This window comes from Salvelinus fontinalis, chromosome 12, assembly GCF_029448725.1.
Source record: "Salvelinus fontinalis isolate EN_2023a chromosome 12, ASM2944872v1, whole genome shotgun sequence".
Taxonomy (NCBI): Eukaryota; Metazoa; Chordata; class Actinopteri; order Salmoniformes; family Salmonidae; genus Salvelinus; species Salvelinus fontinalis.
The window spans coordinates 37,781,189-37,808,269 of NC_074676.1; the positions used below are offsets into that span (position 1 = coordinate 37,781,189).

Genomic DNA, 27,081 nt, shown 5'->3' on the forward strand with positions numbered 1-27,081 from the left:
AATGAGTTGGTGTGTCCAAACTTTTGACTGGTACTGTGTATATATATATACATATTTACACTACCGGTCAAAGGTTTTAGAACACCTACTCATTTAAGGGTTTTTATTTATTTTTACTATTTTCTACATTCTAGAATAATAGTGAAGACATCAAAACTATGAATTAGTAACCAAAAAAGTGTTTAACAAATCAAATCAATTTTATATTAGAGAATCTTCAAATAGCCATCCTTTGCCTTGATGACAGTTTTGCAAACTCTTGGCATTCTCTCAACCAGCTTCACCTGGTATTCTTTTCCAACAGTTTTGAAAGAGGTCCCACATATGCTGAGCACTTGTTGTCTGCTTTTCCTTCACTCTGCTTACTGACTCATCCCAAACCATTTAAATTTGGTTGAGGTCGGGGGATTGGGGAAGCCAGGTCATCTGATGCAGCACTCTATCAATCTCTTTCTTAGTAAAATATCCCTTACACAGCCTGGAGGTGTGTTGGGTCATTGTCCTGTTGAAAAACAAATGATAGTCCCACTAAGCCCAAACCAGATGGGATGGCGTATCGCTGCAGAATGCTGTGGTAGCCATGCTGGTTAAGTATGCCTTGAATTCTAAATAACTCACAGACAGTGTCATTAGCAAAGCACACCCACACCATAACACCTCCCCCTCCATGCTTTACGGTGGGAAATACACATGCGGAGATCATCAATTCACCAACACGGCGGTTAGAACGAAAAATCTCCAATTTGGACTCCAGACCAAAGGCCAAATTTCCACCGGTCTAATGTCCATTGCTCGTGTTTCTTGGCCCAAGCAAGCTGGTCTTCTTTTTGGTGTCCTTTAGTAGTGATTTCTTTGCAGAAATTCGACCAATTCGGTCTGATTCACAGTTGATGTTGAGAGGCGTCTGTTACTTGAACTCTGTGAAGCATTTATTTGGGCTGCAATTTCTGAGGCTGGTAACTCTACTGAACTCATCCTCTGCAGCAGAGGTAACTCTGGGTGTTCCATTCCTTCCGTTCCAGTCCTCATGAAAGCCTATTTCATCATAGCGCTTGATGGTTTTTGCGACTGCACTTGAAGAAACTTTCAAAGTTCTTGACATTTTCCGGATTCACTTCATGTCTTAAAGAAATTATGGACTGTCGTTTCTCTTTGCTCATTTGAGCTGTTCTTGCCATAATATGTACTTGGTCTTTTACCAAATAGGGCTATCCTCTGTATACCCCCCCACCTTGTCACAACACAACTGATTGGCTCAAACGCATTAAGAAGGCACACCTGTTAATTGAAATGCATTCCAGGTGACTATCTAATGAAGCTGGTTGAAAGAATGCCAAGAGTGTGCAAAGCTGTCATCAAGGCAAAGTGTGGTTATTTGAAGAATCTCAAATATAAAATATATTTTGATTTGTTTAACACTTTTTTGGTTACTATATGATTCCATATGTGTTATTTAATAGTTTTGATGTCTTCAATATTATTCTACAGTGTAGTAAATTAAAGTAAAAAGTAAAACTTTTGACCGGTAGTGTAACGATCGTTGTCAGATTCCACCTCCTGTCTAGCGGAAGGCTTTGGCTGCTCCTGTCTGGCGGAAGGCTCTAGCGGCTCCTGTCTGGCGGAAGGCTCTAGCGGCTCCAGTCTGGCGGAAGGCTCTGTAGGCTCATGGCAGACAAGCGGCTTTGCAGGCTCATGGCAGACGGGCGGCTTTGAAGGCTCAATACAGACGAGCAGTTCATGCGGCGCTTGGCAGACGGACAGTTCAGGCGCCGTTGGAAAGACGGCAGACTCTGGCCGGCTGAGACGCACTGTAGGCCTGGTGCGTGGTGCCGGAACTGGAGGCACCGGACTGGAGACAAGCACTTCAAGCCTAGTGTGGGGAGCAGGGACAGGGCACACTGTACTCTCAAAGCGTACTATTTGCCTGGTGCGTGGTACCGGCACTGGTGGCACCGGGCTGAGTGCACGCACATCAGGACGAGTACGGGGAGAAGGAACAGTATGTACAGGGCTCTGGAGACGCACAGGTGGCTTAGTGCGTGGTGCCGGAACTGTAGGCACTGGGCTGGAGACACGCACCATAGGGAGAGTGCGTGGAGAAGGAACTGGTGGTACTGGGCTGGGGCGGGGAGGTGGCGCCGGATATACCGGACTGTGCAGGCGTACTGGTTCCCTTGAGCACCGAGCCTGCCCAACCTTACCTGGTTGAATGCTCCCCGTCGCCCGCCCAGTGCGGGGAGGTGGAATAACCCGCACCGGGCTATGAAGGCGAACCGGGGACACCATGCGTAAGGCTGGTGCCATGTAAGCCGGCCCGAGGAGACGTACTGGTGGCCAGATATGTAGAGCCGGCTTCATGACCGGCTCAATACTCAATCTAGCCCTAGCAGTGCGGGGAGGTGGAATAACCCGCACCGGGCTATGAACACGTACAGGAGACACCGTGCGCTCTACTGCGTAACACGGTGTCTGCCCGTACTCCCGCTCTCCACGGTTAGCCTGGGAAGTGGGCGCAGGTCTCCTACCTGCCCTTGGCCCACTACCTCTTAGCCCCCCCCCCCAAGAAATTTTTGGGTAGTACTCACGGGCTTTTCGGGCTTCCGTGCTAGACGCGACCCCTCATAACACAGGTTCCTCTCTCCGGTTTCCTCCGCTCTCCGAGCTGCCTCCAGCTGTTCCCATGGGCGGCGATTACCTCCAACTTTAGCCCATGGTCCTTTTCCTTCCATGATCTCCTCCCAAGACCAGAAATCCTGCTTTGTGCGCTCTCCGTTAACCCGCTGCTTGATCCGGGTTTGGTGGGTGATTCTGTAACGATCGTTGTCAGATTCCTCCTCCTCGGATGAGGAGGAGCATGGATTGAACCAAAACGCAGCGGGTGTTGAATACATAATGATTTATTAGACACGACGAAACACTGACACGAACTATACTTGATAAACTACAAAACAATAAACGATGTAGACAGACCTGAACAATACGAACTTACAAATAACACGAAGAACGCACGAACAGGGAAAATAGACTACACAAAAGAACGATGTACAAACAAACCGAAAACAGTCCCGTGTGGTGCGCAGACACAGACACGGAAGACAATCACCCACAAACAAACAGTGAGAACAACCTACCTTAACCTGTCTAGGACTGGGGTGCCGCTAGCGGTGCCCCCCACCCCCACTGAAAAGGCAGAGCCGCGAAATTCAAAAAAAATATATTTTTTAAATATTTAACTTTCACACATTAAAGTCCAATACAGCTAATGAAAGACAGATCTTGTGAATCCAGCCAACATGTCCGATTTTTAAAATGTTTTACAGGGAAGACACAATATGTAAAGATGTAAATCTATTAGCTAAACACATTAGCATAATCCACCATCTTTTCTTTGTCCACCAACACCAGGAGCTATCACCAATTCGGCTAAACTAAGATATTGATAGCCACTAACCAAGAAAAAAGCTCATCAGATGACAGTCTGATAACATATTTATGGTATAGGATAGGTTTTGTTAGAAAAATGTGCATATTTCAGGTAGATGTCATAGTTTACAATTGCACCCACCGTCACAAATGGACTAGAATAAATACAATGAGCAACGTGTTTACCTAACTACTAATCATCAAACATTTCGTAAAAATACACAGCATACACTAATCGAAAGACACAGATCCTGTGAATACAGACAATATTTCAGATTTTCGAAGTGTCTTACAGCGAAAACACAATAAATCGTTATATTAGCATAGCACATGTGCAAACATTACACCAGCATTGATTCTAGCCAAAGAGAGCGATAACGTAAACATCGCCAAAATATATTAATTTTTTCACTAACCTTCTCAGAATTCTTCAGATGACACTCCTGTAACATCACATTACAACATACATATACAGTTTGTTCGAAAATGTGCATATTTAGCCACCAAAATCATGGTTAGACAATGAGAAAAGTAGCCCAGCTGGTCAGAAAATGTCCTGCGCCACATTAGACAGTGATCTAGTTGTATACATAAATACTCATAAACGTGACTAAAAAATATAGGGTGGACAGCGATTGATAGACAATTTAATTCTTAATACAATCGCGGATTTACATTTTTTAAATTATCCTTACTTTTCAATACAGTTTGCGCCAAGCGAAGCTACGTCTAGCAAGATGGCGTCATAAGCGATTAACAATTTTCGACAGAAACACTATTTATCATAATAAATTGTTCCTACTTTGAGCTGTTCTTCCATCAGTATCTTGGGCAAAGAATCCTTTCTTGGGTCTAATCGTCTTTTGGTCGAAAGCTGTCCTCTTGCCATGTAGAAATGTCCATTGCGTTCGGCATGAACTGGAAGCGTGCCCAGAGATTCACAGTGTCTCAGAAATAAATGTCCCAAAATCGCACTAAACGGGTATAAATTGCTATAAAACGGTTTAAATTAACTACCTTATGATGTTTTTAACTCCTATAACGAGTAGAAACATGACCTGAGAAATATTACTGGCTCCACTAATGCTTGGAAAAAGAACGGGTCGGTGCCCACCGTGCGTCCGACGCAGCAGGAAAGGAGTGCCTACCTACACGTGTTTTTCATTTATAGTGGCTGTGATTGCGCAATCCACACCATTCAAATCGTCATCACGTAAAGGCATCCAGGGGAAGACGTAAGCAGTGTCCGTATACTCATAGCAATAACAGTGGCCTTTAAACTGACTCCAGAACAGGGGCCAAAATGTGTGAAATCTGACTCCATGTCAGGGAAATTGCTGTAGAATGAGTTCTGTTCCACTCAGAGACAAAATTTCAACGGCTATAGAAACTATAGACTGTTTTCTATCCAATAATAATAATAATATGCATATTGTACGATCAAGAATTTTGTAGGAAGCCGTTTCAAAAATTACACGATTTCCATAAATAGTGACAACAGCACCCCCTAGCCACAACAGGTTAATATGACTCTCAATCAGAGGAAACGCCAAACACCTGCCTCTAATTGAGAGCCATACCAGGCAACCCTTTAACCCAACATAGAAACACAACACATAGAAATGCCCACCCAGCTCACGTCCTGACCAACAAAACAACAGATAAACACAAGAACTAGGGTCAGAACGTGACAGGTAGTGTACATAGCAACACCTCCCCTGTAGAAATTCCTGTCTTTTCAATAGATGTTACAGTATATCCTTGTATTCTTACTGCCATATCAAATGTGTTGTCTAAGTAAGTCTCAGAAATGGTGAATGTATTAATATTTTCTAATATTAGCAAATTACTCATCTCATGAACTTTGTTTCTGAGGCTACAAAAATGTATATGAGCTAACTTGAACCCTTTCCTGGGTAGCTTATCTAAAACTAAACTCATAATGGTAAGAGGTTTTATTTCTAATAATTATATTTCTGATAATAACAAAGAATAGATGCCTGCCCTGGTTTAGCTCGGCTGCAGCAGGGTGCTCTATTCTTCGTGCCAATTCTGCATAGCTGTCTTACTGAACTTTTTTGGTTGGTTTCTTCTGATTGAGATCTTGTCCTGTTATCATGGGGGGGGGGGATTGTGCTGTCCACTCTGGAAGAGGCCCGATGGTGCAGGGCGGTGTTTCCCCCTCTTCGGATGGGTCATGTAGAAATGCATGATAGGATTCTTTGTCTAGGCTTTCAGCATATGGTGGTGTGTAGCATTAGAAAACAGTCTTTGTTCTTCTCACTCAAAACGATATCTTTGAGGAGACTGAGGTCTATAAATTTGAATATTTTAGTTGACTTAAAGTGCAGGTGCGATTGTGTCATACTTTTTGGTGTCAATTTGACATTATTAGGCACTAAAGATCTCTGTTTCTTTTATCCCAACTAATCCACAACTAGGTAATCACATCTTTACACTACTTCTCTATCTGCATTGTTGTGAACATCCTACTTTATGGAACAACTTCTTGGTTCTTTCCCTGAACTTCCCCTTAACTCTTTCACCTCCAGACACACCTTCTGGCAGTACCGTAAGGAGAACCCTCAGTCCCGTGTGGGGGAGCCTCCTCCCGACGGCTTGCCGGGCTTCAACAGTGGAGTGATGCTGCTGGACCTAGGGGCCATGCGGACCTCGGCCCTCTACAACCAACTCCTGGAGCCCAGAAACGTGGCCCAGCTGGCTGACCAGTACCACTTCAGGGGCCACCTGGGGGACCAGGACTTCTTCAGCATGATCGGCATGGAACACCCAGGGCTGTTCCACCAGTTGGCCTGTGGCTGGAACCGCCAGCTGTGTACCTGGTGGAGGGAGCATGGATACGGGGACGTGTTCCAGCTCTATTACCGCTGTGAGGGGCCAGTGTATATCTACCATGGAAACTGTAATACGCCCATACCCGATGACTGAGTTGAGACCTCGTAATGTGTTTCCCTAAATGGTGGGTCTGTTTTGTGGTTATCTCATTGGAAGTTGTGGCTCAAGACTGGGTTCTGGAGAGAAAGAAGATAATAGCTACACAACTTTCTGGGTCACAAAACTCCAAAAAGGCCTTAGTCTGGCCATGTGGCAACAAAAGTTTTGGAACCAAAACCATTTCTGTACTGTACCACTGCTACTGTAAACATTGCTCCCACTCCTGCCCCCTGCTGGACAGGTGTGCAATACAGTCAGTACAAGGCATCTCACTCACTCCACTAATGTCAAGTGATGCTAATGATAAACGTGGAGCATAAGAGACCTTGCTGGTGAAAATTGCCGAATGCCATACTTTGTTCTCTCAGTTCACATTTTGGAACATTTAACTTTCTTGAAAAATGTTGGACTGTGGTATAAAAAAGAATAGTTAGCATGCATAAGAGAAAATGGCAAACCTTCACCAACAAAAATAACTCTTTACATTGAAAATTCCTGACAAACTGTAATAATACCCTGGCGTAATGTATGAGAGAATATGAGCTCATTAGTGTGAGTATTTTATCTGTGCCAATGTGTTTGCTGTGTATCATGGTAGTCTGTCTGGATTTGTCTGTCTCTCTCTCTTTTCTCCCTCTAATCAGCGCAAGATTAGGTGAGGGTTAATAATCAGTGCTCATTCACTGCCCGCCCCGGAGTAGTGAACTACATGTAGTTCAACTAGTGATTTAACTACATTTTGCAGTAGGTTGGTGGTAGTTTAACTAAATTCAAATCTTGGTAGTGTTTTCAGTAGTTAATTACTTGTTTTGCTATGTAGGGATGTAGATAAGTACTGGAATTACACACTAGTTATTTTGCAAAAATAAAATATATGTGCTGTATGCAATCATTTCATTTCTTTTACAAAGCATCAGACCTGCGTAAATCTCACTTGAAACATAATTTTTGTGTTAAATAGGCAAATTTACACCTTCTGGTTGCATATCACCCCAAAGTGTAGTCTATGGCATTTCAGATTTTTTTTATCTAGTAGTGTGGATGTAGTGAAGTACTTTTTCAAAGTAACTTTAGTTAACCTCACTAGGGTATGTGTGACGGTAGCGTCCCACCTTGTCAACAGCCAGTGAAACTGCAGGGCGCCAAATTCAAAACAACAGAAATCCCATAATTTAAATTCCTCAAACATACAAGTATTTTACACCATTTTAAAGATACACTTGTTGTAAATCCAGCCAAAGTGTCCGATTTCAAAAAGGTTTTACGACGAAAGCACACCGACGATTATGTTAGGTTAGAGCCAAGTCACAGAAAAAGACAGACATTTTTCCAGCCAAAGAGAGGAATAACAAAAAGAGATAAAATTAATCACTAACCTTTGATCTTCATCAGATGACACTCATAGGACTTCACGTTACACAATGTATGTTTTGTTCGGTAAAGTTCATATTTATATCCAAAAATCTGAGTTTAGGCGGGACGCTACTGTCTCACTTGGCAAAAAGCCAGAGGAAATGCAGAGCGCCAAATTCAAATTAATTACTATAAAATTTACTATAAAAATCTAACTTTCATTAAATCACACATGAAAGATACCAAATTAAAGCTACACTGGTTGTGAATCCAGCCAACATGTCTAGCCAACAGAATTCAAATAGGCTTTTCGGCGAAAGCAAACAATGCTATTATCTTAGGATAGCACCATTGTAAACAAAGAGAGAGAAGCATATTTCAACCCTGCAGGCGCGACACAAAACACAGAAATAAAAATATAATTCATGCCTTACCTTTGACGAGCTTCTGTTGTTGGCACTCCAATATGTCCCATAAACATCACAAATGGTCCTTTTGTTCGATTAATTCTGTCGATATATATCCAAAATGTCCATTTATTTGGCGCGTTTGATCCAGAAAAACACCGGTTCCAAATTGTGAAACTTGACTACAAAATATCTCAAAGGTTACATGTAAACTTCGCCAAAAAATGTCAAACTACTTTTGTAATACAACTTTAGGTATTTTTTAACGTAAATAATCAATAAAATTGAAGACGGGATGATCTGTGTTCAATACAGGATTAAAACCAATTGTAGCTAGCTTTCTGGTTACGCGTTTCTAACAAATAGGACACTTCGAGTGACCCTCCTTCAAGATGGCCGTACTTCTTCATTACACAAAGGAATAACCTCAACCAATTTCTAAAGACTGTTGACATCCAGTGGAAGCGGTAGGAACTGCAAGAAGGTCCCTTAGAAATCTGGTTTCCCAAAGAAACCTAATTGAAAAGACAGTGACCTCAAAAAAAAAAATCTGAATGGTTTGTCCTCGGGGTTTCGCCTGCTAAATAAGTTCTGTTATACTCACAGACATGATTCAAACAGTTTTAGAAACTTCAGAGTGTTTTCTATCCAAATCTACTAATACTATGCATATCTTATCTTCTGGGGATGAGTAGCTGGCAGTTTAATTTGGGCATGCTTTTCATCCAAAATTCCGAATGCTGCCCCCGACCCAAGAAAAGTTAAGTGAACTATATTTTTCTTAAGGGTAGCTTTAGTGTAGTTTAACTCATTGCAGTGTGAAGTAATTGGTAGCTTGGTAAACTATATTTTCAGAGTAGCTTCCCGAACACTGTTGTTTACCAATGCTGGACTCTTCTCTGGCAGGGTGAGTGGGCAGGAAGTACGACATACTGGCACCCGCTAGGATATTCCACTGACTGCGTAATGGCGATAAAAGAGGGGGAGGGGAGAGGGCAGTACAGGTGAGGGATGATGGGCTACACATACAGATGCTTGGCCCACACACAAACATACACATTTTCGAGTGGGATTTAGCCACCATTGTAATTACATATTGACCCAGTTTTGTTTTTGTCTCTGTGTTACCTGGAGCTGACGTTAATATATATGCCATTTAGCAGATGCTTTTATCCAAAGCAACTTATTCATGTGTGCATACATTTTACATATGGGTGGTCCCGGGAATCTAACTCACTATCCAGGCATTGCAAGCTCCATATTCTATCCACTGAGCTACAGAGAGTAGGAGAAACCCCACTCGGGAACTTTGATATGCCAGTAGAGCAGGCTTCCCCGACTGGCGGCCCGTGAATTTATTTGGCGTCCCAAATTTTCTGAGTAAATCATTTTTTTATTGTTAGACATAAAAGGCAGTAAAAACGCCAGCAAAGGAGCTCCAAGTGATAACATTTTTAGACATCTGTTCCAAAGTATTCCCACAAATAATAGAGAGATATGTGATTGTATACAAATGGAAGCAAGGTTTGAAATTATTATGTTTCAGTCAAATATTATATCAGTTTGGGCTTCTTGCAGTCAATTTGCAGTTATTTACAAATTATTTGTAAGTTACAGACACAGTTTAATCTCCCATGTTATTGTAATGGTGAGAGGTTAGCATGACACTACATTATTTATCATTTATTTCTATTGGGCACAAAATAATCTGAAACGCGACCAAAACAAACATCAAATGCATCCAACAAATTCGTAGTCACAAGCTTAATGTAGTCATTGCGTGCTATCAATATGGGACAAAATACTTAACTTTTTACTACTTTAATACACATATAAGTGAATGTCCCAATATTTTTGGTCCCCTAAAATGGGAGGATTATGTATAAAAGTCCTGTAATTTCTAAAAGGTTCACCCGATATGGATGAAAATCCACTCAAATTAAAGCTGCAGTTCAACCTCTTAGTTATTGTACCATTTCAAATCCAAAGTGTTGGAGTACAGAGCCAAAGCAACAAAACATTTCACTGTCCCAATACTTTCGAAGCTCACTGTACATAAGTCATCTGAAGGCAAGCTAATGAGGTCACTCTTTTTTGGATTTGGTCCATTGTATGTACCCTGCGAGTCTATAGAGCAGACTAAGTACAGTTGGACCTAGCAATCAGCCTGCAGGTAAGAGGAATCGACTGCTCTGACACATCAACCTGTGTACAGCGTGTTGTGCTGCCAGATCATATCAAGGTTACGGATAAGCCACTCCAGACTTGTCAATGCACTCCAGAACATATAGAATAAAATGCAATAGGAGAGGTCATCTGCTGTTGTATGATGACGGAGCCAAAGTCATGTCTTTTTTTAATTTGTTGAGTGAGACTGAATCACTTGTATTTTGTGTTGTTTTTTGTGCTTGTCAAGTTAACGTCTAGTTTTGGCTCTGGGTTATGTCATTTAAATGTTTTTGTGTTGCTGCTTTTGTACTGTACTTTTTTAGTTTTTGAAAGGTTAACCATTGTCTCATTTAGGTTATGTGGATATGCATATGATTATTAGCTGTGTTCTGTTGTATTGTGGTAGTGTCAGTGCCACTCGTTTGTGTCATATTGTGCAATGAAATTTCAAAGGGAAGGGGTTCAGAAGACCCAACTATACTTTCTCTCAAGTGTCTTTAAATTATCTAGCTGCATTCCAAACCACTGAATGGCTGCAAATGCTCCTGTATTGAATGTAGAAACCCCAAAATGTTGTTTTCTTCAAGGGCATATTCAGCAAAAACGGGTACTCAACACAATGAACATATATGCACTACGTACTGTATTTTTTTTTAAATCGCAATAATGCAATCTGTGCACAGCATTTTCATAACCGGTCTCCTCGAAGATATCACTTTAACATTGACTGACAAGGAGTATGTCATATCTCTATTCCGCATTCTTCTCTACATTGAATGGGTAACCACGTTGTCACTTCTGATACTTCTCTGTAACATTTACCTTTGCCATCTTGAAAGGATCTCTAATCAGTCTTTCACGTACCTTGGTTTTTATAATATTTGCTGATTAAATCATCAAAACATTTTGGACATTTGTGTTTCATGCTATCGTAATGCTAAATTAAAGTAACATTATGAATAGAGTAGATAATCTGTTTCATGTGAAATTCAGACAAAGGCCTTGTCCCAAATCGACAAGGATGCTGCCTTTTTGTGGCCAGATTTCAAGGCAGGACTAAAGAGAATAAGATGCATTTTGAAGGGCGATTTTGATGTCCGCTTCCAATGTGTCTTTCGCCATGTAGGATATTCATAAATGGCAGAATCTGATTATACTTTTTTGCAAAGTAGGTTGTTTTGTTTTTTTTAGTTAGTATTATGAATATATTTAGCATTTTGGGATCTTTTTATTTTCATCTCGCACATTCAAAGTTTGTTTGTGTGTACCGCCAGAAAGAAGAAGAGGAGGAAGAAGAAATGAATGGCTGACAAAAGTCCCCCCTTCAGAGAACATTTAACAGAGAGCATATGGAATAACTTTGTCAAATGTGAGTATAATGTTTGTGCTAACAAAATTATTTTAAAATATTCAACAAATTCCTTTATTATTAAGTTTTTTTTATTCAATAATTTGAACATACAACGCCATGTTTTCTTTTATCAGCCCACTAGCCAAGCTAGCTATCCAGCTAACAATTTACACAATGATCTAATGTTCGCTGCTAGCTGGCTAGCAAGCAATCTCATCCAAATGAGTTTATCAGCTCTTTAGATGAACAACTAAACTGACTAATTGTGAATTCAGGAATTTTTAAATTATGAAGGCCCGGAACATTTTTAAATCCTGGTGAACTTGCTAGCCAGCCAATGACAAATGTAGCAAATATGTTTTTCAATCTGTTTATAGGGACTCAAGATGGCAACTGAACTGATAGCTAGTTCACTTCACTTAATTTGCAAACACATTCCCGACTGGTTTGTAAGTTAGAATTTTTTAAATCATTAGCTGATTAAAAACATAAGAAATGCATCTAGCTGCAGTTCTGCTCAATCGAGGCTTAATAGGTAGCCAAGTCATTTGTGTATTGATTCTTACATTGTTTCATATGTACCACAATGGTAGATGAAATAAGTAACATTTATGATTAGAGTAGATGAGAAGAAAATCTGTTCCATGAGAAATTCTGGAAATATAACCTGTGAAAAACCTCCAGGTTGATGACGCAAGACTTATAAATGTCATAGTCAGCAGTAAATCCTTTGATTGATTTAGCAGTATATGAGTTTTGTCAACTAGCCAGTACATCACACCACTCTCAGAAAAGACATTGGCTCATGGTGTCTCCAGGAAAGTCCTATATTCTAGTTCTAACTCAATAGTGTCACTTTTCATACCTCTCTGTTGCTTCATGTCAGGCGCTACACAGATTATCTGTGATGACAGGGTGACGTGTGCCTCTAAACAACAGTTGTGGGTGTGAGAGAGACATTACCTATTTCAGTCACTTTACTCCCACACATGCATTTCCCTCATCCCAAAGTGCTAGTCGCTTGGTAGCATCTCTGCACGGCCATTCCACACAGATCAACAACCAGTAACCTTGCCTTCCAACCTGTAGAGTAAGGTGAATTTCACAAGCCGTTTCCTACAGTAGGGGAAGTGGGGTTAGTTGAGCTACCCCTTGATTCTAGGAAACCATAAACAAAATTAATATTGTGACTAAATATTAAGGAAGAGGTCATCATTTCATGGAGTCTGTGAAGGAATAAGCTACATGGAAAAAGTGGTAAGCAAGTTAGGTCTGTAGAATAGTGAAAACTTACTTTGTCTGAGGATCAAAGATAATTAGTGTAGGGGTCTATGACCCTACTATTGTCCCGGGTTTGTGGCTGTCTAGATCCCTGCTTTTTGTTGTTTTCAATCTTTCCTGTGACCTGCTCTGTCTCTATCACACGTGAAGGATCTTTTAAATGAAAAAAAAGACTTCTACAAGCAGTTGTTACAACAAGAAAATACCTTCAAGTGTTTTGTCCAAATACTGATGGATTCAGCTAATAAAAAAATGGACAACCTGACCAGAGAGGTCCAGGACCTGAAGAACAGTTTGCAGTTCTCCCACGGTCAACTCGATGTGTTGAAACAGGAGAGCGGCAAGTTCTGTGTGTGAATCCAAGATAACCTCGAGGGACAATCAAGGCGGAACAACATGGTTGTGGACGGAATTGCAGAATCTCCACATGAGACCTTAGCTTATACTGTGGTCTAAACTCAACCTGTGCCCCCTCGGTGTCCATCGAGGTACGCGTGGTCTGAAGAGGATTTCTTGAGGAGGGTTTTTTATTTGTAACAGTAGAAAAGTGCTGTTCCATGACGCCAGATCATGTCTGTTTTCACGGGGGCGGGCCAATGACTTAGTTACACTTTAAAGGGAATACAATTCTTTCACATTAAAGGTTTAACATCATATTACATCATTTCACAAATAGTTTCATCTTTACTCATTCATTTTATTCAAGATTTAGATGCAAACCCCATAATTGAGAAAGGTACATATTCAGAGATATAGTCATGTGTGTTTCCTGTCCTCTCTGAGGTCACCAAATGAAACACACTTGTCATACCGTCCCTTAAGTGTCCACGGACCATTCCCACAAGTGGATATTTTATATCAAATCCCTATTTTGGGGATTTAGGAGTACGCCATGTGAAATCCTTTGTTCTCTCTATGTGTCTCTTTCTGCATGGCCAGGCGGAGAGAGTCTCCTCCAAGAATTTACGACCTGAGATAACAGAACCTTGGTGTAGGAGAGAGAGAGAGGGAGGGAGAAGCCACTAGCTATACCCAAAAAGGGCCACGTCATGACATGGCTTGAGTGCGTGATGTTGGGGAATCTGGCTCCCTCAAGCACCAGAGGGAGGAAGAGCGTGAGCAGGCGTCACAGCCAAGGAAGTGAGGAAAGGGACCCACTAGGCAAAGACGTCAATTCAACGTTTAATTTCGATTTACATTTGGTTGAGTTTTCAACTAATTTGAATTCAACGTAATTTCAATTAAACATTTCACCATCATTAGATTTAGGTTAAAAGTTGGGTGAAAAAAATACTAAATTCCCTTACGTTGTTCACTTTTTACAAATCCAATCAGTTTTCCACATTGATTCAACTTCATCACATTGATTTTTTAAATAAAAATGATGTGGAAACAATGTTGATTCAACAATTTTTTGCCCAGTGGGGAAGAAGTCCATCCGAGCAGCAGCAAAGGATGAAAACATTTACCTCTGTGAAAGAGAGGCTATGATAGAGTAGTAAAGGCATGCAAGATCTTATCTGATGACATGGAGTCTGAGCTTGCTAAACATACCAAGCATTTTGCGGACCAGTTTCATGGGCTTAGTAGTCTCGAATGCACATCGACACAACATCCCTGTCCCAGACAACTGGTCAAGAAATGGAAACTGGTCAAGAAATGGGACAACTGGTCAAGAAATGGGTAAGTGATATTGAACAGAGAGAGCTACAGTGACTTCAAAGTCATCACACCCCTTGACTTTTTCCAAATGTTGTTACAGCTCTGAATTTAAAATTGATTAAATTTAGATGTTGTGTCACTGGCCTACACACAACCCCCCATAATGTGGGAGTGAATTATGTTTTCAAAATTTTTACAAGTTACTAAAAAATGAAAAGTTGAAATGTCTTGAAGTATTCTACCCCTTTGTTATGGCATGCCTGTAACGATTGTCGTAATATTCTTCCTCCTCCTCGGACGAGGAGAGGAGAGAGGGATCGGAAGACCAAAATGCAGCGGGTTGTGAATACATAATGATTTATTAGACAAACGACGAAACACGAAAACAAACACTTGGAAAGATTTACAAAACAACAAAACAACGTAGACTGACCTGAACGTAAGAACTTACATTTAACACGAAGAACGCACGAACAGGGAAAAACAGACTACACAAAAACCGAACGAACAAACATACCGAAACAGTCCCGTGTGGCGCAACATACACAGACACGGAAGACAACCACCCACAACAAACAATGTGAAACAACCTACCTTAATATGACTCTCAATTAGAGGAAACGCCAAACACCTGCCTCTAATTGAGAGCCATACCAGGCAACCCATTAACCCAACATAGAAAACACATAACATAGACTACCCACCCAAACTCACGCCCTGACCAATTAAACACATACCAAAACAGAAAACAGGTAAGGAACGTGACAATGCCTAAATAACTTCAGGAGTAACAATTTTCTTAACAAGTCACATAAGTTACATTGACTCACTGTGTGCAATAATAGTGTTTAACATAATTTTTTTATGACTACCTTATCTCTGTACCCCACACATAAAATTATTTGTTAGGTCGAGCAGTGCATTTCAAACACAGGTTCAACCACAAAGACCAGGGAGGTTTTCCAATGCCTTTCAAAGAAGGGCACCTATTGGTAAAAGTGTAATAAAAAATGAGCAGACATTGAAGATCCCTTTGGCGAAGTTATTAATTCCACTTTGGATGGTGTATCAATACACCCAGTAACTACAAAGATACAGGCTTCCTTCCTAACTCAGTTGCAGAAGAGAAAGGAAACCGCTCATGGATTTCACCATGAGGCCAACGGTGACTTTAAAACGATTCGATTTAATGGCTGTGATCGGAGAAAACTGAGGATGGATCAACAACATTGTAGGTACTCCACAATACTAACCTAATTGATAGAGTGAAAAGAATGAAGCATGAACAGAATAAAAATATTCCAAAACGTGCATCCTGTTTGCAACAATTATTTAAAGTAATACTGCAAAAAATGTGGCAAAGCAATACATTTTTTGTCCTGAATACTAAGTGTTATGTTAGGGGCAAATCCAATACAACATATTACTGAATACCACTCTCCATGTTTTCAAGCAAGATGGCGGCTGCATAATGTTATGGGTATACTTGTAATTATTAAGGACTGGAGAGTTTTCAGGATTTCAAAATAAATTGAATGGAGCTAAGCTCAGGCAAAATCCTAGTGGAATACCTGGATCAAATAAAAATGTAAAATAAATGTATTTGTCACATGCCGAATACAACAGTTGAAATGCTTACTTACAAGCCCTTAAACAACAATGCAGTTTTAAGAAAAATAGATGAGTAAAAAAATGTAACAAATAATTAAAGAGCAGCAGTAAAATAACAATAGTGAGGCTATATACAGGGGGTACCGGTACAGAGTCAATGTGCGGGGGCATCAGTTAGTCAAGGTAATATGTGCATGTACATTTGGTAGAGTTAAAGTGACTATGCATAGAAAATACACAGAGAGTAGCAGCAGCGTAAAAGGGGGGGGGGGGGGGGGGGGGGGGGGGGGGGGCATTGAAAATAGTCTGGATAGCCATTTGATTAGCTGTTCAGGAGTATTATGGCTTGGGGGTAGAAGCTGTTAATTCTTGTCAATAGGGGGTGCTGTTAGCACTTTGTAATAATGACGTTCCCAAATTAAACTGCCTCGTACTCAATTCTTGCTCGTACAATATGCATATTATTATTACTATTGGATAGAAAACACTCTCTAGTTTCTAAAACCGTTTGAATTATATCTGTGAGTGAAACAGAACTGGACTTAGAGCAATTTTCCTATGTGGATGTGAGAATGCCAAATTTTGCAAGCTGCTCTGAGATCTGTTTATAAATCTGCCTGTCTTCTATTGGTTGAGATGCACTGCATACGCCTTCCCCTGGATGTTAGCGAATAGGGAGACTTGAAATGGAGTCTCTACGTAGATCTGAAAGGTTATAAATCGCTTGGCAAGTACGTGTCTGGTCTTTTCCCTCTTCGCTCTGACGCACTGAGGACATTTACATTTACATTTACATTACATTTAAGTCATTTAGCAGACGCTCTTATCCAGAGCGACTTACAAATTGGTGCATTCACCTTATGACATCCAGTGGAACAGCCACTTTACAATAGTGCATCTAAATCTTTTAAGGGGGGGGGGGGGGCAGAAGGATTGCTTTATCCTATCCTAGGTATTCCTTAAAGAGGTGGGGTTTCAGGTGTCTCCGGAAGGTGGTGATTGACTCCGCTGTCCTGGCGTCGTGAGGGAGTTTGTTCCACCATTGGGGTGCCAGAGCAGCGAACAGTTTTGACTGGGCTGAGCGGGAACTGTACTTCCTCAGTGGTAGGGAGGCAAGCAGGCCAGAGGTGGATGAACGCAGTGCCCTTGTTTGGGTGTAGGGCCTGATCAGAGCCTGAAGGTACTGAGGTGCCGTTCCCCTCACAGCTCCGTAGGCAAGCACCATGGTCTTGTAGCGGATGCGAGCTTCAACTGGAAGCCAGTGGAGAGAGCGGAGGAGCGGGGTGACGTGAGAGAACTTGGGAAGGTTGAACACCAGACGGGCTGCGGCGTTCTGGATGAGTTGTAGGGGTTTAATGGCACAGGCAGGGAGCCCAGCCAACAGCGAGTTGCAGTAATCCAGACGGGACATGACAAGTGCCTGGATTAGGACCTGCGCCGCTTCCTGTGTGAGGCAGGGTCGTACTCTGCGGATGTTGTAGAGCATGAACCTACAGGAACGGGCCACCGCCTTGATGTTAGTTGAGAACGACAGGGTGTTGTCCAGGATCACGCCAAGGTTCTTAGCGCTCTGGGAGGAGGACACAGTGGAGTTGTCAACCGTGATGGCGAGATCATGGAACGGGCAGTCCTTCCCCGGGAGGAAGAGCAGCTCCGTCTTGCCGAGGTTCAGCTTGAGGTGGTGATCCGTCATCCACACTGATATGTCTGCCAGACATGCAGAGATGCGATTCGCCACCTGGTCATCAGAAGGGGGAAAGGAGAAGAGAGACCATGTGAGGTTATGACAGAGCCAAGTGACTTGGTGTATAGCGAGAATAGGAGAGGGCCTAGAACAGAGCCCTGGGGGACACCAGTGGTGAGAGCACGTGGTGAGGAGACAGATTCTCGCCACGCCACCTGGTAGGAGCGACCTGTCAGGTAGGACGCAATCCAAGCGTGGGCCGCGCCGGAGATGCCCAACTCGGAGAGGGTGGAGAGGAGGATCTGATGGTTCACAGTATCGAAGGCAGCCGATAGGTCTAGAAGGATGAGAGCAGAGGAGAGAGAGTTAGCTTTAGCAGTGCGGAGCGCCTCCGTGATACAGAGAAGAGCAGTCTCAGTTGAATGACTAGTCTTGAAACCTGACTGATTTGGATCAAGAAGGTCATTCTGAGAGAGATAGCAGGAGAGCTGGCCAAGGACGGCACGTTCAAGAGTTTTGGAGAGAAAAGAAAGAAGGGATACTGGTCTGTAGTTGTTGACATCGGAGGGATCGAGTGTAGGTTTTTTCAGAAGGGGTGCAACTCTCGCTCTCTTGAAGACGGAAGGGACGTAGCCAGCGGTCAAGGATGAGTTGATGAGCGAGGTGAGGTAAGGGAGAAGGTCTCCGGAAATGGTCTGGAGAAGAGAGGAGGGGATAGGGTCAAGCGGGCAGGTTGTTGGGCGGCCGGCCATCACAAGACGCGAGATTTCATCTGGAGAGAGAGGGGAGAAAGAGGTCAGAGCACAGGGTAGGGCAGTGTGAGCAGAACCAGCGGTGTCGTTTGACTTGGCAAACGAGGATCGGATGTCGTCGACCTTCTTTTCAAAATGGTTGACGAAGTCATCTGCAGAGAGGGAGGAGGGGGGGGGGGGGAGGAGGATTCAGGAGGGAGGAGAAGGTGGCAAAGAGCTTCCTAGGGTTAGAGGCAGATGCTTGGAATTTAGTGGTAGAAAGTGGCTTTAGCAGCAGAGACAGAAGAGGAAAATGTAGAGAGGAGGGAGTGAAAGGATGCCAGGTCCGCAGGGAGGCGAGTTTTTCTACATTTCCGCTCGGCTGCCCGGAGCCCTGTTCTGTGAGCTCGCAATGAGTCGTCGAGCCACGGAGCGGGAGGGGAGGACCGAGCCGGCCTGGAGGATAGGGGACATAGAGAGTCAAAGGATGCAGAAAGGGAGGAGAGGAGGGTTGAGGAGGCAGAATCAGGAGATAGGTTGGAGAAGGTTTGAGCAGAGGGAAGAGATGATAGGATGGAAGAGGAGAGAGTAGCGGGGGAGAGAGAGCGAAGGTTGGGACGGCGCGATACCATCCGAGTAGGGGCAGTGTGGGAAGTGTTGGATGAGAGCGAGAGGGAAAAGGATACAAGGTAGTGGTCGGAGACTTGGAGGGGAGTTGCAATGAGGTTAGTGGAAGAACAGCATCTAGTAAAGATGAGGTCAAGCGTATTGCCTGCCTTGTGAGTAGGGGGGGAAGGTGAGAGGGTGAGGTCAAAAGAGGAGAGGAGTGGAAAGAAGGAGGCAGAGAGGAATGAGTCAAAGGTAGACGTGGGGAGGTTAAAGAACTGTGAGAGGTGAGCCGTCTTCAGGAAAGGAGCTTATCAAGGCATCAAGCTCATTGATGAACTCTCCGAGGGAACCTGGAGGGCGATAAATGATAAGGATGTTAAGCTTGAAAGGGCTGGTAACTGTGACAGCATGGAATTCAAAGGAGGCGATAGACAGATGGGTAAGGGGAGAAAGAGAGAATGACCACTTGGGAGAGATGAGGATCCCGGTGCCACCACCCCGCTGACCAGAAGCTCTCGGGGTGTGCGAGAACACGTGGGCAGACGAAGAGAGAGCAGTAGGAGTAGCAGTGTTATCTGTGGTGATCCATGTTTCCGTCAGTGCCAAGAAGTCGAGGGACTGGAGGGAAGCATAGGCTGAGATGAACTCTGCCTTGTTGGCCGCAGATCGGCAGTTCCAGAGGCTACCGGAGACCTGGAACTCCACGTGGGTCGTGCGCGCTGGGACCACCAGGTTAGGGTGGCCGCGGCCACGCGGTGTGAAGCGTTTGTATGGTCTGTGCAGAGAGGAGAGTACAGGGATAGACAGACACATAGTTGACAGGCTACAGAAGAGGCTACGCTAATGCAAAGGAGATTGGAATGACAAGTGGACTACACGTCTCGAATGTTCAGAAAGTTAAGCTTACGTTGCAAAAATCTTATTGACTAAAATGATTAAAATGATACAGTACTGCTGAAGTAGGCTGGCTAGCAGTGGCTGCGTTGTTGACTTTGTTTGAAAGTGTAGCTGGCTAGGTAACCTCGATAGCTGGCTAGGTAACCTCGGTAACTGGCCAGATAATTAGTCTAAACTACACAATTGTCTTAGATACAAGGACAGCAAAGACAACTATGTAGCTATCTAACACTAGCTAGCTAACACTACACTAATCAAATCGTTCCGTTGTAATGTAATAGTTTCTACAGTGCTGCTATTCGGTAGAAGTTGGCTAGCTAGCAGTGTTAGCAGTGTTGACTAGCAGTATTGACTAGGTAGGAGAACGGCAGCGCGGCGGACGAAAATAGCTGGCTAGCTAACCGAAAATTACTCTAGACTCCACAGTTATCTTAGACACAAGGACAGCAAAGACAACTATGTAGCTAGCTAACACTACACTAATCAAGTCGTTCCGTTGTTCCGTTGAATGTAATAGATTCTACAGTGCTGCTATTCGCTGGCTAGCTAGCAGTGTTGATTACGTTACATTACGTTAAAAGGACGAAAATAGCTGGCTAGCTAACCTAGAAAATCGCTCTAAACTACACAATTATCTTTGATACAAAGACGGCTATGTAGCTAGCTAAGATCAAACAAATCAAACCGTTGTACTGTAATGAAATGAAGTGAAATGTGATACTACCTGTGGAGCGAAGCGGAATGCGACCGGGTTGTTGAATGCGGAAGTCAGACGCACGAGGACCTTGGCATATTGTACTAGAACCTTCGGTTATAGCTCTTAGAAATTTCCGGCTGTGTTTTTATTCGATATAGGCTTTAAAGACATCATAATGTTGTTATTTTAAACCAAATTATATCAGTTTATGTCAGTATATTGCGATTTTCGGGTATTTATTTTCGTGGCGTTCTAGGGAGTTGGGTATCTCTCTCTCACATGCTAATGTTTACTGCTAATTGCAACGTTGAAGAGGACGTTCTACAACCAAGCAACGATTCTTTTGGACAAAGGACACCTTTCCCAAGATTCTGATGGGATTTCATCAAAAAGTAAGAACTATTTATGCTGATAATTCGTTGTTCTGTTGAAAAATGTCAAATGCATAAGCCGCCATTAATTGCAGTGCAGCCTCGCTTTAACGCACGCTGTATGTTGAAGTAACGTTAATTTTAAAAATATAACACAGCAATTGCATTAAGAACTAATTTGTCTTTCATTTGCTGTCCAACCTGTATTTTTTAGTCAAGTTTTGGATTAGTTACTGATTAGAATAGGTGCCTCTCCAAAGATTTCTCCCGACATTTTCTGGGCAGCTTTGCTACTTTTCTCATTGTATAACCACGATTTGTGCCGCTAAATATGCACATATTCGAACAAACTCTATATGCATTGTGTAATATGATGTTATAGGACTGTCATCTGAAGAATTCTGAGAAGGTTAGTGAAAAAATTTATATATTTTGGTGGTTTATACGTCAATGCTATTTTTGGCTTGAATCAATGCTGTTGTGATGTTTGCTATTGTGGTAAGGTAATATAACTCTATATTGTATTTTCGCTGTAAAACACTTAGAAAATCTGAAATATTGGCTGGATTCACAAGATCTGTGTCTTTCATTTGCTGTACGCTGTGTATTTTTAAGAAATGTTTTATGATTAGTAATTAGGTAATACACGATGGTCGCTGTAGTTATTCTAGTTGCTTTGGTGAGAGTTGTGATGGTGGCTGCAATGGTAAACTATGATTTATACCTGAAATATGCACATTTTTCTAACAAAACATATTTATTGAATAGCATATGTTATCAGACTGTCATCTGATGAAAGTGTTTCTTGGTTAGTGGCTATTTATATCTTTATTTGGTCGAATTTGTGATAGCTACTGATGCAGTAAGAAAACGGTGGAGTAAAAAAAGTGGTGTCTTTTGCTAACGTGGTTAGCTAATAGATTTACATATTGTGTCTTCCCTGTAAAACATTAAAAAAATCAGAAATGATGGCTGGATTCACAAGATGTGTATCTTTCATTTGGTGTCTTGGACTTGTGATTTCATGAACATTTTATTATATGATATCCCTGTGGCTTTAGGCTAGGCTATGCTAGTCAGCTTTTTTGATGGGGGGGTCCCGGATCCGGGTTTGTGACTCGTTAGAGGTTAAGAAGTATTTTGGACCCAGACTTGGCGCTCCGGTACCACTTGCTGTGCGTTAGCAGAGAGAACAGTCTATGACTAGGGTGGCTGGACTCTTTGACAATTTTTAGGGCCTTCCTCTGACACTGCCTGGTATAGAGGTCCTGGATGGCAGGAAGCTTATCCCCAGTGATGTACCGAGCCATACGCATTACCCTCTGTAGTGCCTTGAGGTCGGAGGCCGAGCAGTTGCCATACCAGGCAGTGATGCAACCAGTCAGGATGCTCTCGGTGGTGCAGCTGTAGAACGTTTTGAGGATCTGAGGACCCATGCCAAATCTTTTCAGTCTCCTGAGGGGGAAAAGACTTTGTCGTGCCCTCTTCACGGCTGTCTCGGTGTGTTTGGACCATGATAGTTTGTTGTTGATGTGGATACCAATGAACTTGAAGCTCTCAACCTGCTCCACTACAGCCCCGTCGATGAGATTTGGGGCGTGCTCGGTCCTCCTTTTCCTGTAGTCCACGATCATCTCCTTTGCCTTGGTCATGTTGAGGGAGAGATTGTTGTCCTGGCACCACACGACCAGGTCTCTGACCTCCTCCCTATAGGCTGTCTTATTGTTGTCGGTGATCAGGCCTACCACTGTTGTGTCTTCGGCCAACTTATTAATGGTGTTGGAGTCGTGCCTGGCCAAGCAGTCATGAGTGAACAGGGAGGACAGGAGGGGAACTGAGCATGCACCCCTGAGAGCAGCATGGCAGATGTGTTGATACTTGTTAGGAGCAAGATAAATAAATAAATACAGTATGGGGATGAGGTAGATTGGATGGGCTATTTACAGATGAGCTATGTACAGGTGCAGTGATCTGTGAGCTGCTCTGACAGCTGGTGCTTAAAGCTGGTGAGGGGGGTAAGAGTCTCCAGCTTCAGAGATTTTTGCAGTTCGTTCTAGTCATTGGTAGCAGAGAACTGGAAGGAGAGTTGTTAATCCCACCAAAGTGTTGTTGTTAATCCCACCAAAGTGTCCGATTTCAAATAGGCTTTTCAGCGAAAGCACTACAAACGATTATGTTAGGTCACCACAAAACCACAATAACCACAGCCATTTTTTCCAGCTGAAGATAGCTTCACAAAAACCAGAATAGAGATACAATTAATCACTAACCTTCGATTATTTTCATCCGATGACACTCATAGGACTTCATGTTACACAATACATGCATGTTTTGTTTGATTAAATTCATATTTATATTTAAAAAATCTGAGTTAGTTTACATTGAGGCATTAGATTCACTAGTTGCAAAAACATCAAGTGACTGCATAGCCACATCGTTTCAACAGAAATACTCATCATAAATATAGATGATAATACAAGTTATACACATGGAATTATAGATATACCTCCTCCTTAATGCAACCGCTGTGTCAGATTTCAAAAAAACTTTACGGAAAAAGAAACGCACGCTATAATCTGAGACGGCGCTCAAAAGTAAAACACCACAGCCGCAAAGATGGCGTCAACATAAACAAGAAAACACATGATAAATATTCCCTTACCTTTGATGATCTACATCAGAAAGCACACCAGGAATCCCAGGTCCACAAGAAATGTTTGTTTTGTTCGAAAAAAATCTGTTATTTATGTCCAAATACCTTCTTTTGTTAGCGCGTTTGGTATACATATCCAAAAGCTAATTCTGGTCAGCGTTATCTCGGACAATAACTTCAAAAAGTGATATTACCGGTCGAAGGAACATTTCAAACTAAGTACAGAATCAATCATTAGGATGTTTTTAACATATAGCTTCAATAAGTTCCAACTGGAGTATTCTTTCTTGTCTTCGTGAGCAATGGAACGCAAGTGACTACCATGAGGAATAAGCATGATCAGAAAATGGCTGACTGCCAGACACCTGACTGATTCTGCTATCATTCACTCCCACAACACCATAAAAGTCTCATTATAATTTCTATTGGTGGTTGACATCTAGTGGAACCCATAGGCAGTGCACAATCATTCATATCTCAAGGTGATTTCATTGGGGATTCTGGTGAATACATACAAGCTCAGATTCCTGACTTCCTGTTTTGATTTCAACTCAGGATTTTGCCTGCCAATATGAGTTATGTTAATCTCACAGACATAATTCAAACAGTTTTAGAAACTTTAGAGTGTTTTCTATCCAATACTACTAATAATATGCAAATATTAGCAACTATGACTGAGGAGCAGGCCGTTTGATATGGGCACCTTTCATCCAAGCTACTCAATACTGCCCCTGCAGCCATAAGAAGTTAAAGGTCTTAATTTTCACTTTTGGATGAATAGCGTGCCCAGAGTGAACTGCCTCCTACTCTGTCCCAGATGCTAATATACTGTATGCATATTATTACTACTATTGGATAGAAAACACTCTGAAGTTTCTAAAACTGTTTGAATGATGTCTGTGAGTATAACAGAACTCATATGGCAGGCAAAAACCTGAGAAAAATCCAAACAGGAAGTGAGAATTTTGAGGCTGGTCGATTTTCAACTCATCGCATATTCAAATCCCAGTAAGATATGGATCTGTTTGCACTTCCTACGCCTTCCACTAGATGTCAACAGTCTGTAGAATGTTGAATGAAGCCTCTACTGTGATGTGGGGCTGGATGGGGGGTGTTTCAGTCAGTGGTCTGGCAGATTGCCAGTTCCTGGTCACGCGCATTCCAAATGATATTGTCTTGCTTTCCATTACTTCTAGAGACACAAAGGAATTCTCCGGATGGAACGTTATTGAATATTTATGATAACAACATCCTGAAGATTGATTCTCTACTTAGTTTGACAAGTTTATTCGACCTGTAATATAACTTTTTGGAAGTTTTCGTCTGACGTTCGCCTGGATCTGCGCGAGCCTTTGGACATGTGTACTAAACATGCTAGCAAAAGTAGCTACTTGGACATAAGTAATGGACATTATCGAACAAAACAGCGATTTATTGTGGAACTAGAATTCCTGGGAGTGCATTCTGATGAAGATCATCAAAGGTAAGGGAATATTTATGATGTAATTTCGTATTTCTATTGACTCCAACATGGCGGAGAAATGTTGTTATATCTGAGCGCTGTCTCAGATTATTGCATGGTGTGCTTTTTCCGTAAAGTTTTTTTGAAATCTGACACAGCGGTTGCATTAAGAAAAAGTGTATCTTTAATTCTATGTAAAACATGTATCTTTCATCAAAGTTTATGAGTATTTCTGTTATTTGACGTGGCTCTGCAATTTCTCTGGATATTTTGGAGGCATTTCTGAACATGGCGCCAATGTAAACCGAGATTTGTGGATATAAATATGCACATTATCGAACAAAACATACATGTATTGTGTAACATGATGTCCTATGAGTGTCAACAGATGAAGATCATCAAAGGTTAGTGATTAATTTTAAGAGCTGTGTTTTTCTGTGGCTATGTACTGACCTAACATAATCGTTTGGTGTGCTTTTGCCGAAAAGCCTTTTTGAAATCAGACATGTTGGCTGGATTCACAACATGTGTAGCTTTAATTTGGTATCCTTCATGTGTGATTTAATGAAAGTTTGATTTTTATAGTATTTTATTTGAATTTGGCGTGCTGCATTTTCTCTGGCTTTTGGCCAAGTGAGACAGTAGCGTCCCGCCTAAACTCAGATTTTTGGATATAAATATGAACTTTACCGAAGAAAACATACATGTATTGTGTAACATGAAGTCCTATGAGTGTCATCTGATGAAGATCATCAAAGGTTAGTGATTAATTTTAACTCTATTTCTGCTTTTTGTTACTCTTCTCTTTGGCTGGAAAAATGGCTCTGTTTTTCTGTGGCTATGTACTGAGCTAATATAATCGTAAGGTGTGCTATCGCCGTAAATCCTTTTTGAAATCAGACACTTTGGCTGGATTAACCTGTTGGGGATGGGGGCGCTGTTTAGACTATTTATGCTAATGTGGCTAATTTTTTAAACGGCTTCCCACAAAATCCTTGATCGTACAATATGCATATTATTATCATTATTGGATAGAAAACAGTCTATAGTTTCTATAGGAGTTGAAATTTTTTCTCTAAGTGGAACAGAGCCCATTCTACAGCAATTTCCCTGACATGGAGTCAGATTTGAGAAATGTTGGCCACTTTTCTGAAGTCAGTTAAAAGGGCACTGTCGTTGCTATGACTATACGGACACTTCTTACGTCTTCCCCTGGATGCCTTTACGTGATGACGATTCCAACGGGGTCGATTGCTCGTTCACAGGCCCTACAAATGAAAAAAACCTTTAGCTAGCAAGTCTTTTCTTGCTGCGTAACGCGCGTGGAAGACACCGACCCTCTCCTGTTCCAAGCGTTAGTTTAGCCTGTTATATTTCTCCGGTCATCTTTTCACTCGTTATAGGAGTTACAAACATCATGAAGTAGTTAATTTAAAGCGTTTTATAGCAATTTATATCCGTTTAGTGCGATTTTGGGACATTTATTTTTGCAACGATGTGAAAAGTTGGGCACGCTTTTCAGTTCATCCCGAACGCAGTTGACATTTCCACATGGCAAGAGGACAGCTTTCCACCAAAAGACGATTTCTCCCAAGAAAGGATCCTTTGCCCAAGATACTGATGGAAGAACAGCTCAAGGTAGGACATTTTTATTATGATAAATCGTGTTTCTGTCGAAACATTTTAGTGGCTTAGGACGCCATGTTTTTTGACGTAGCTTCGCTTGGCGCAAACTGTATTGAAAAGTAAGGATAAATTAAAAAAT

The 27,081-nt window shown here is 42.0% G+C and overlaps 1 protein-coding gene across 1 annotated transcript in view; it reads left to right on the forward strand.

Annotated features, from left to right (window-relative positions):
* Positions 1-11,212, forward strand: part of LOC129867324 (xyloside xylosyltransferase 1-like) — a 107,196-nt gene extending 95,984 nt beyond the window's left edge. Inside the window, exon 5 of the mRNA XM_055940653.1 lies at positions 5,976-11,212. Within this exon, the coding sequence (XP_055796628.1) occupies positions 5,976-6,372 (397 nt within the window). The 3' untranslated portion in view covers positions 6,373-11,212. The remainder of the gene's footprint in view (positions 1-5,975) is intronic.
* Positions 11,213-27,081: the final 15,869 nt, after the last annotated feature.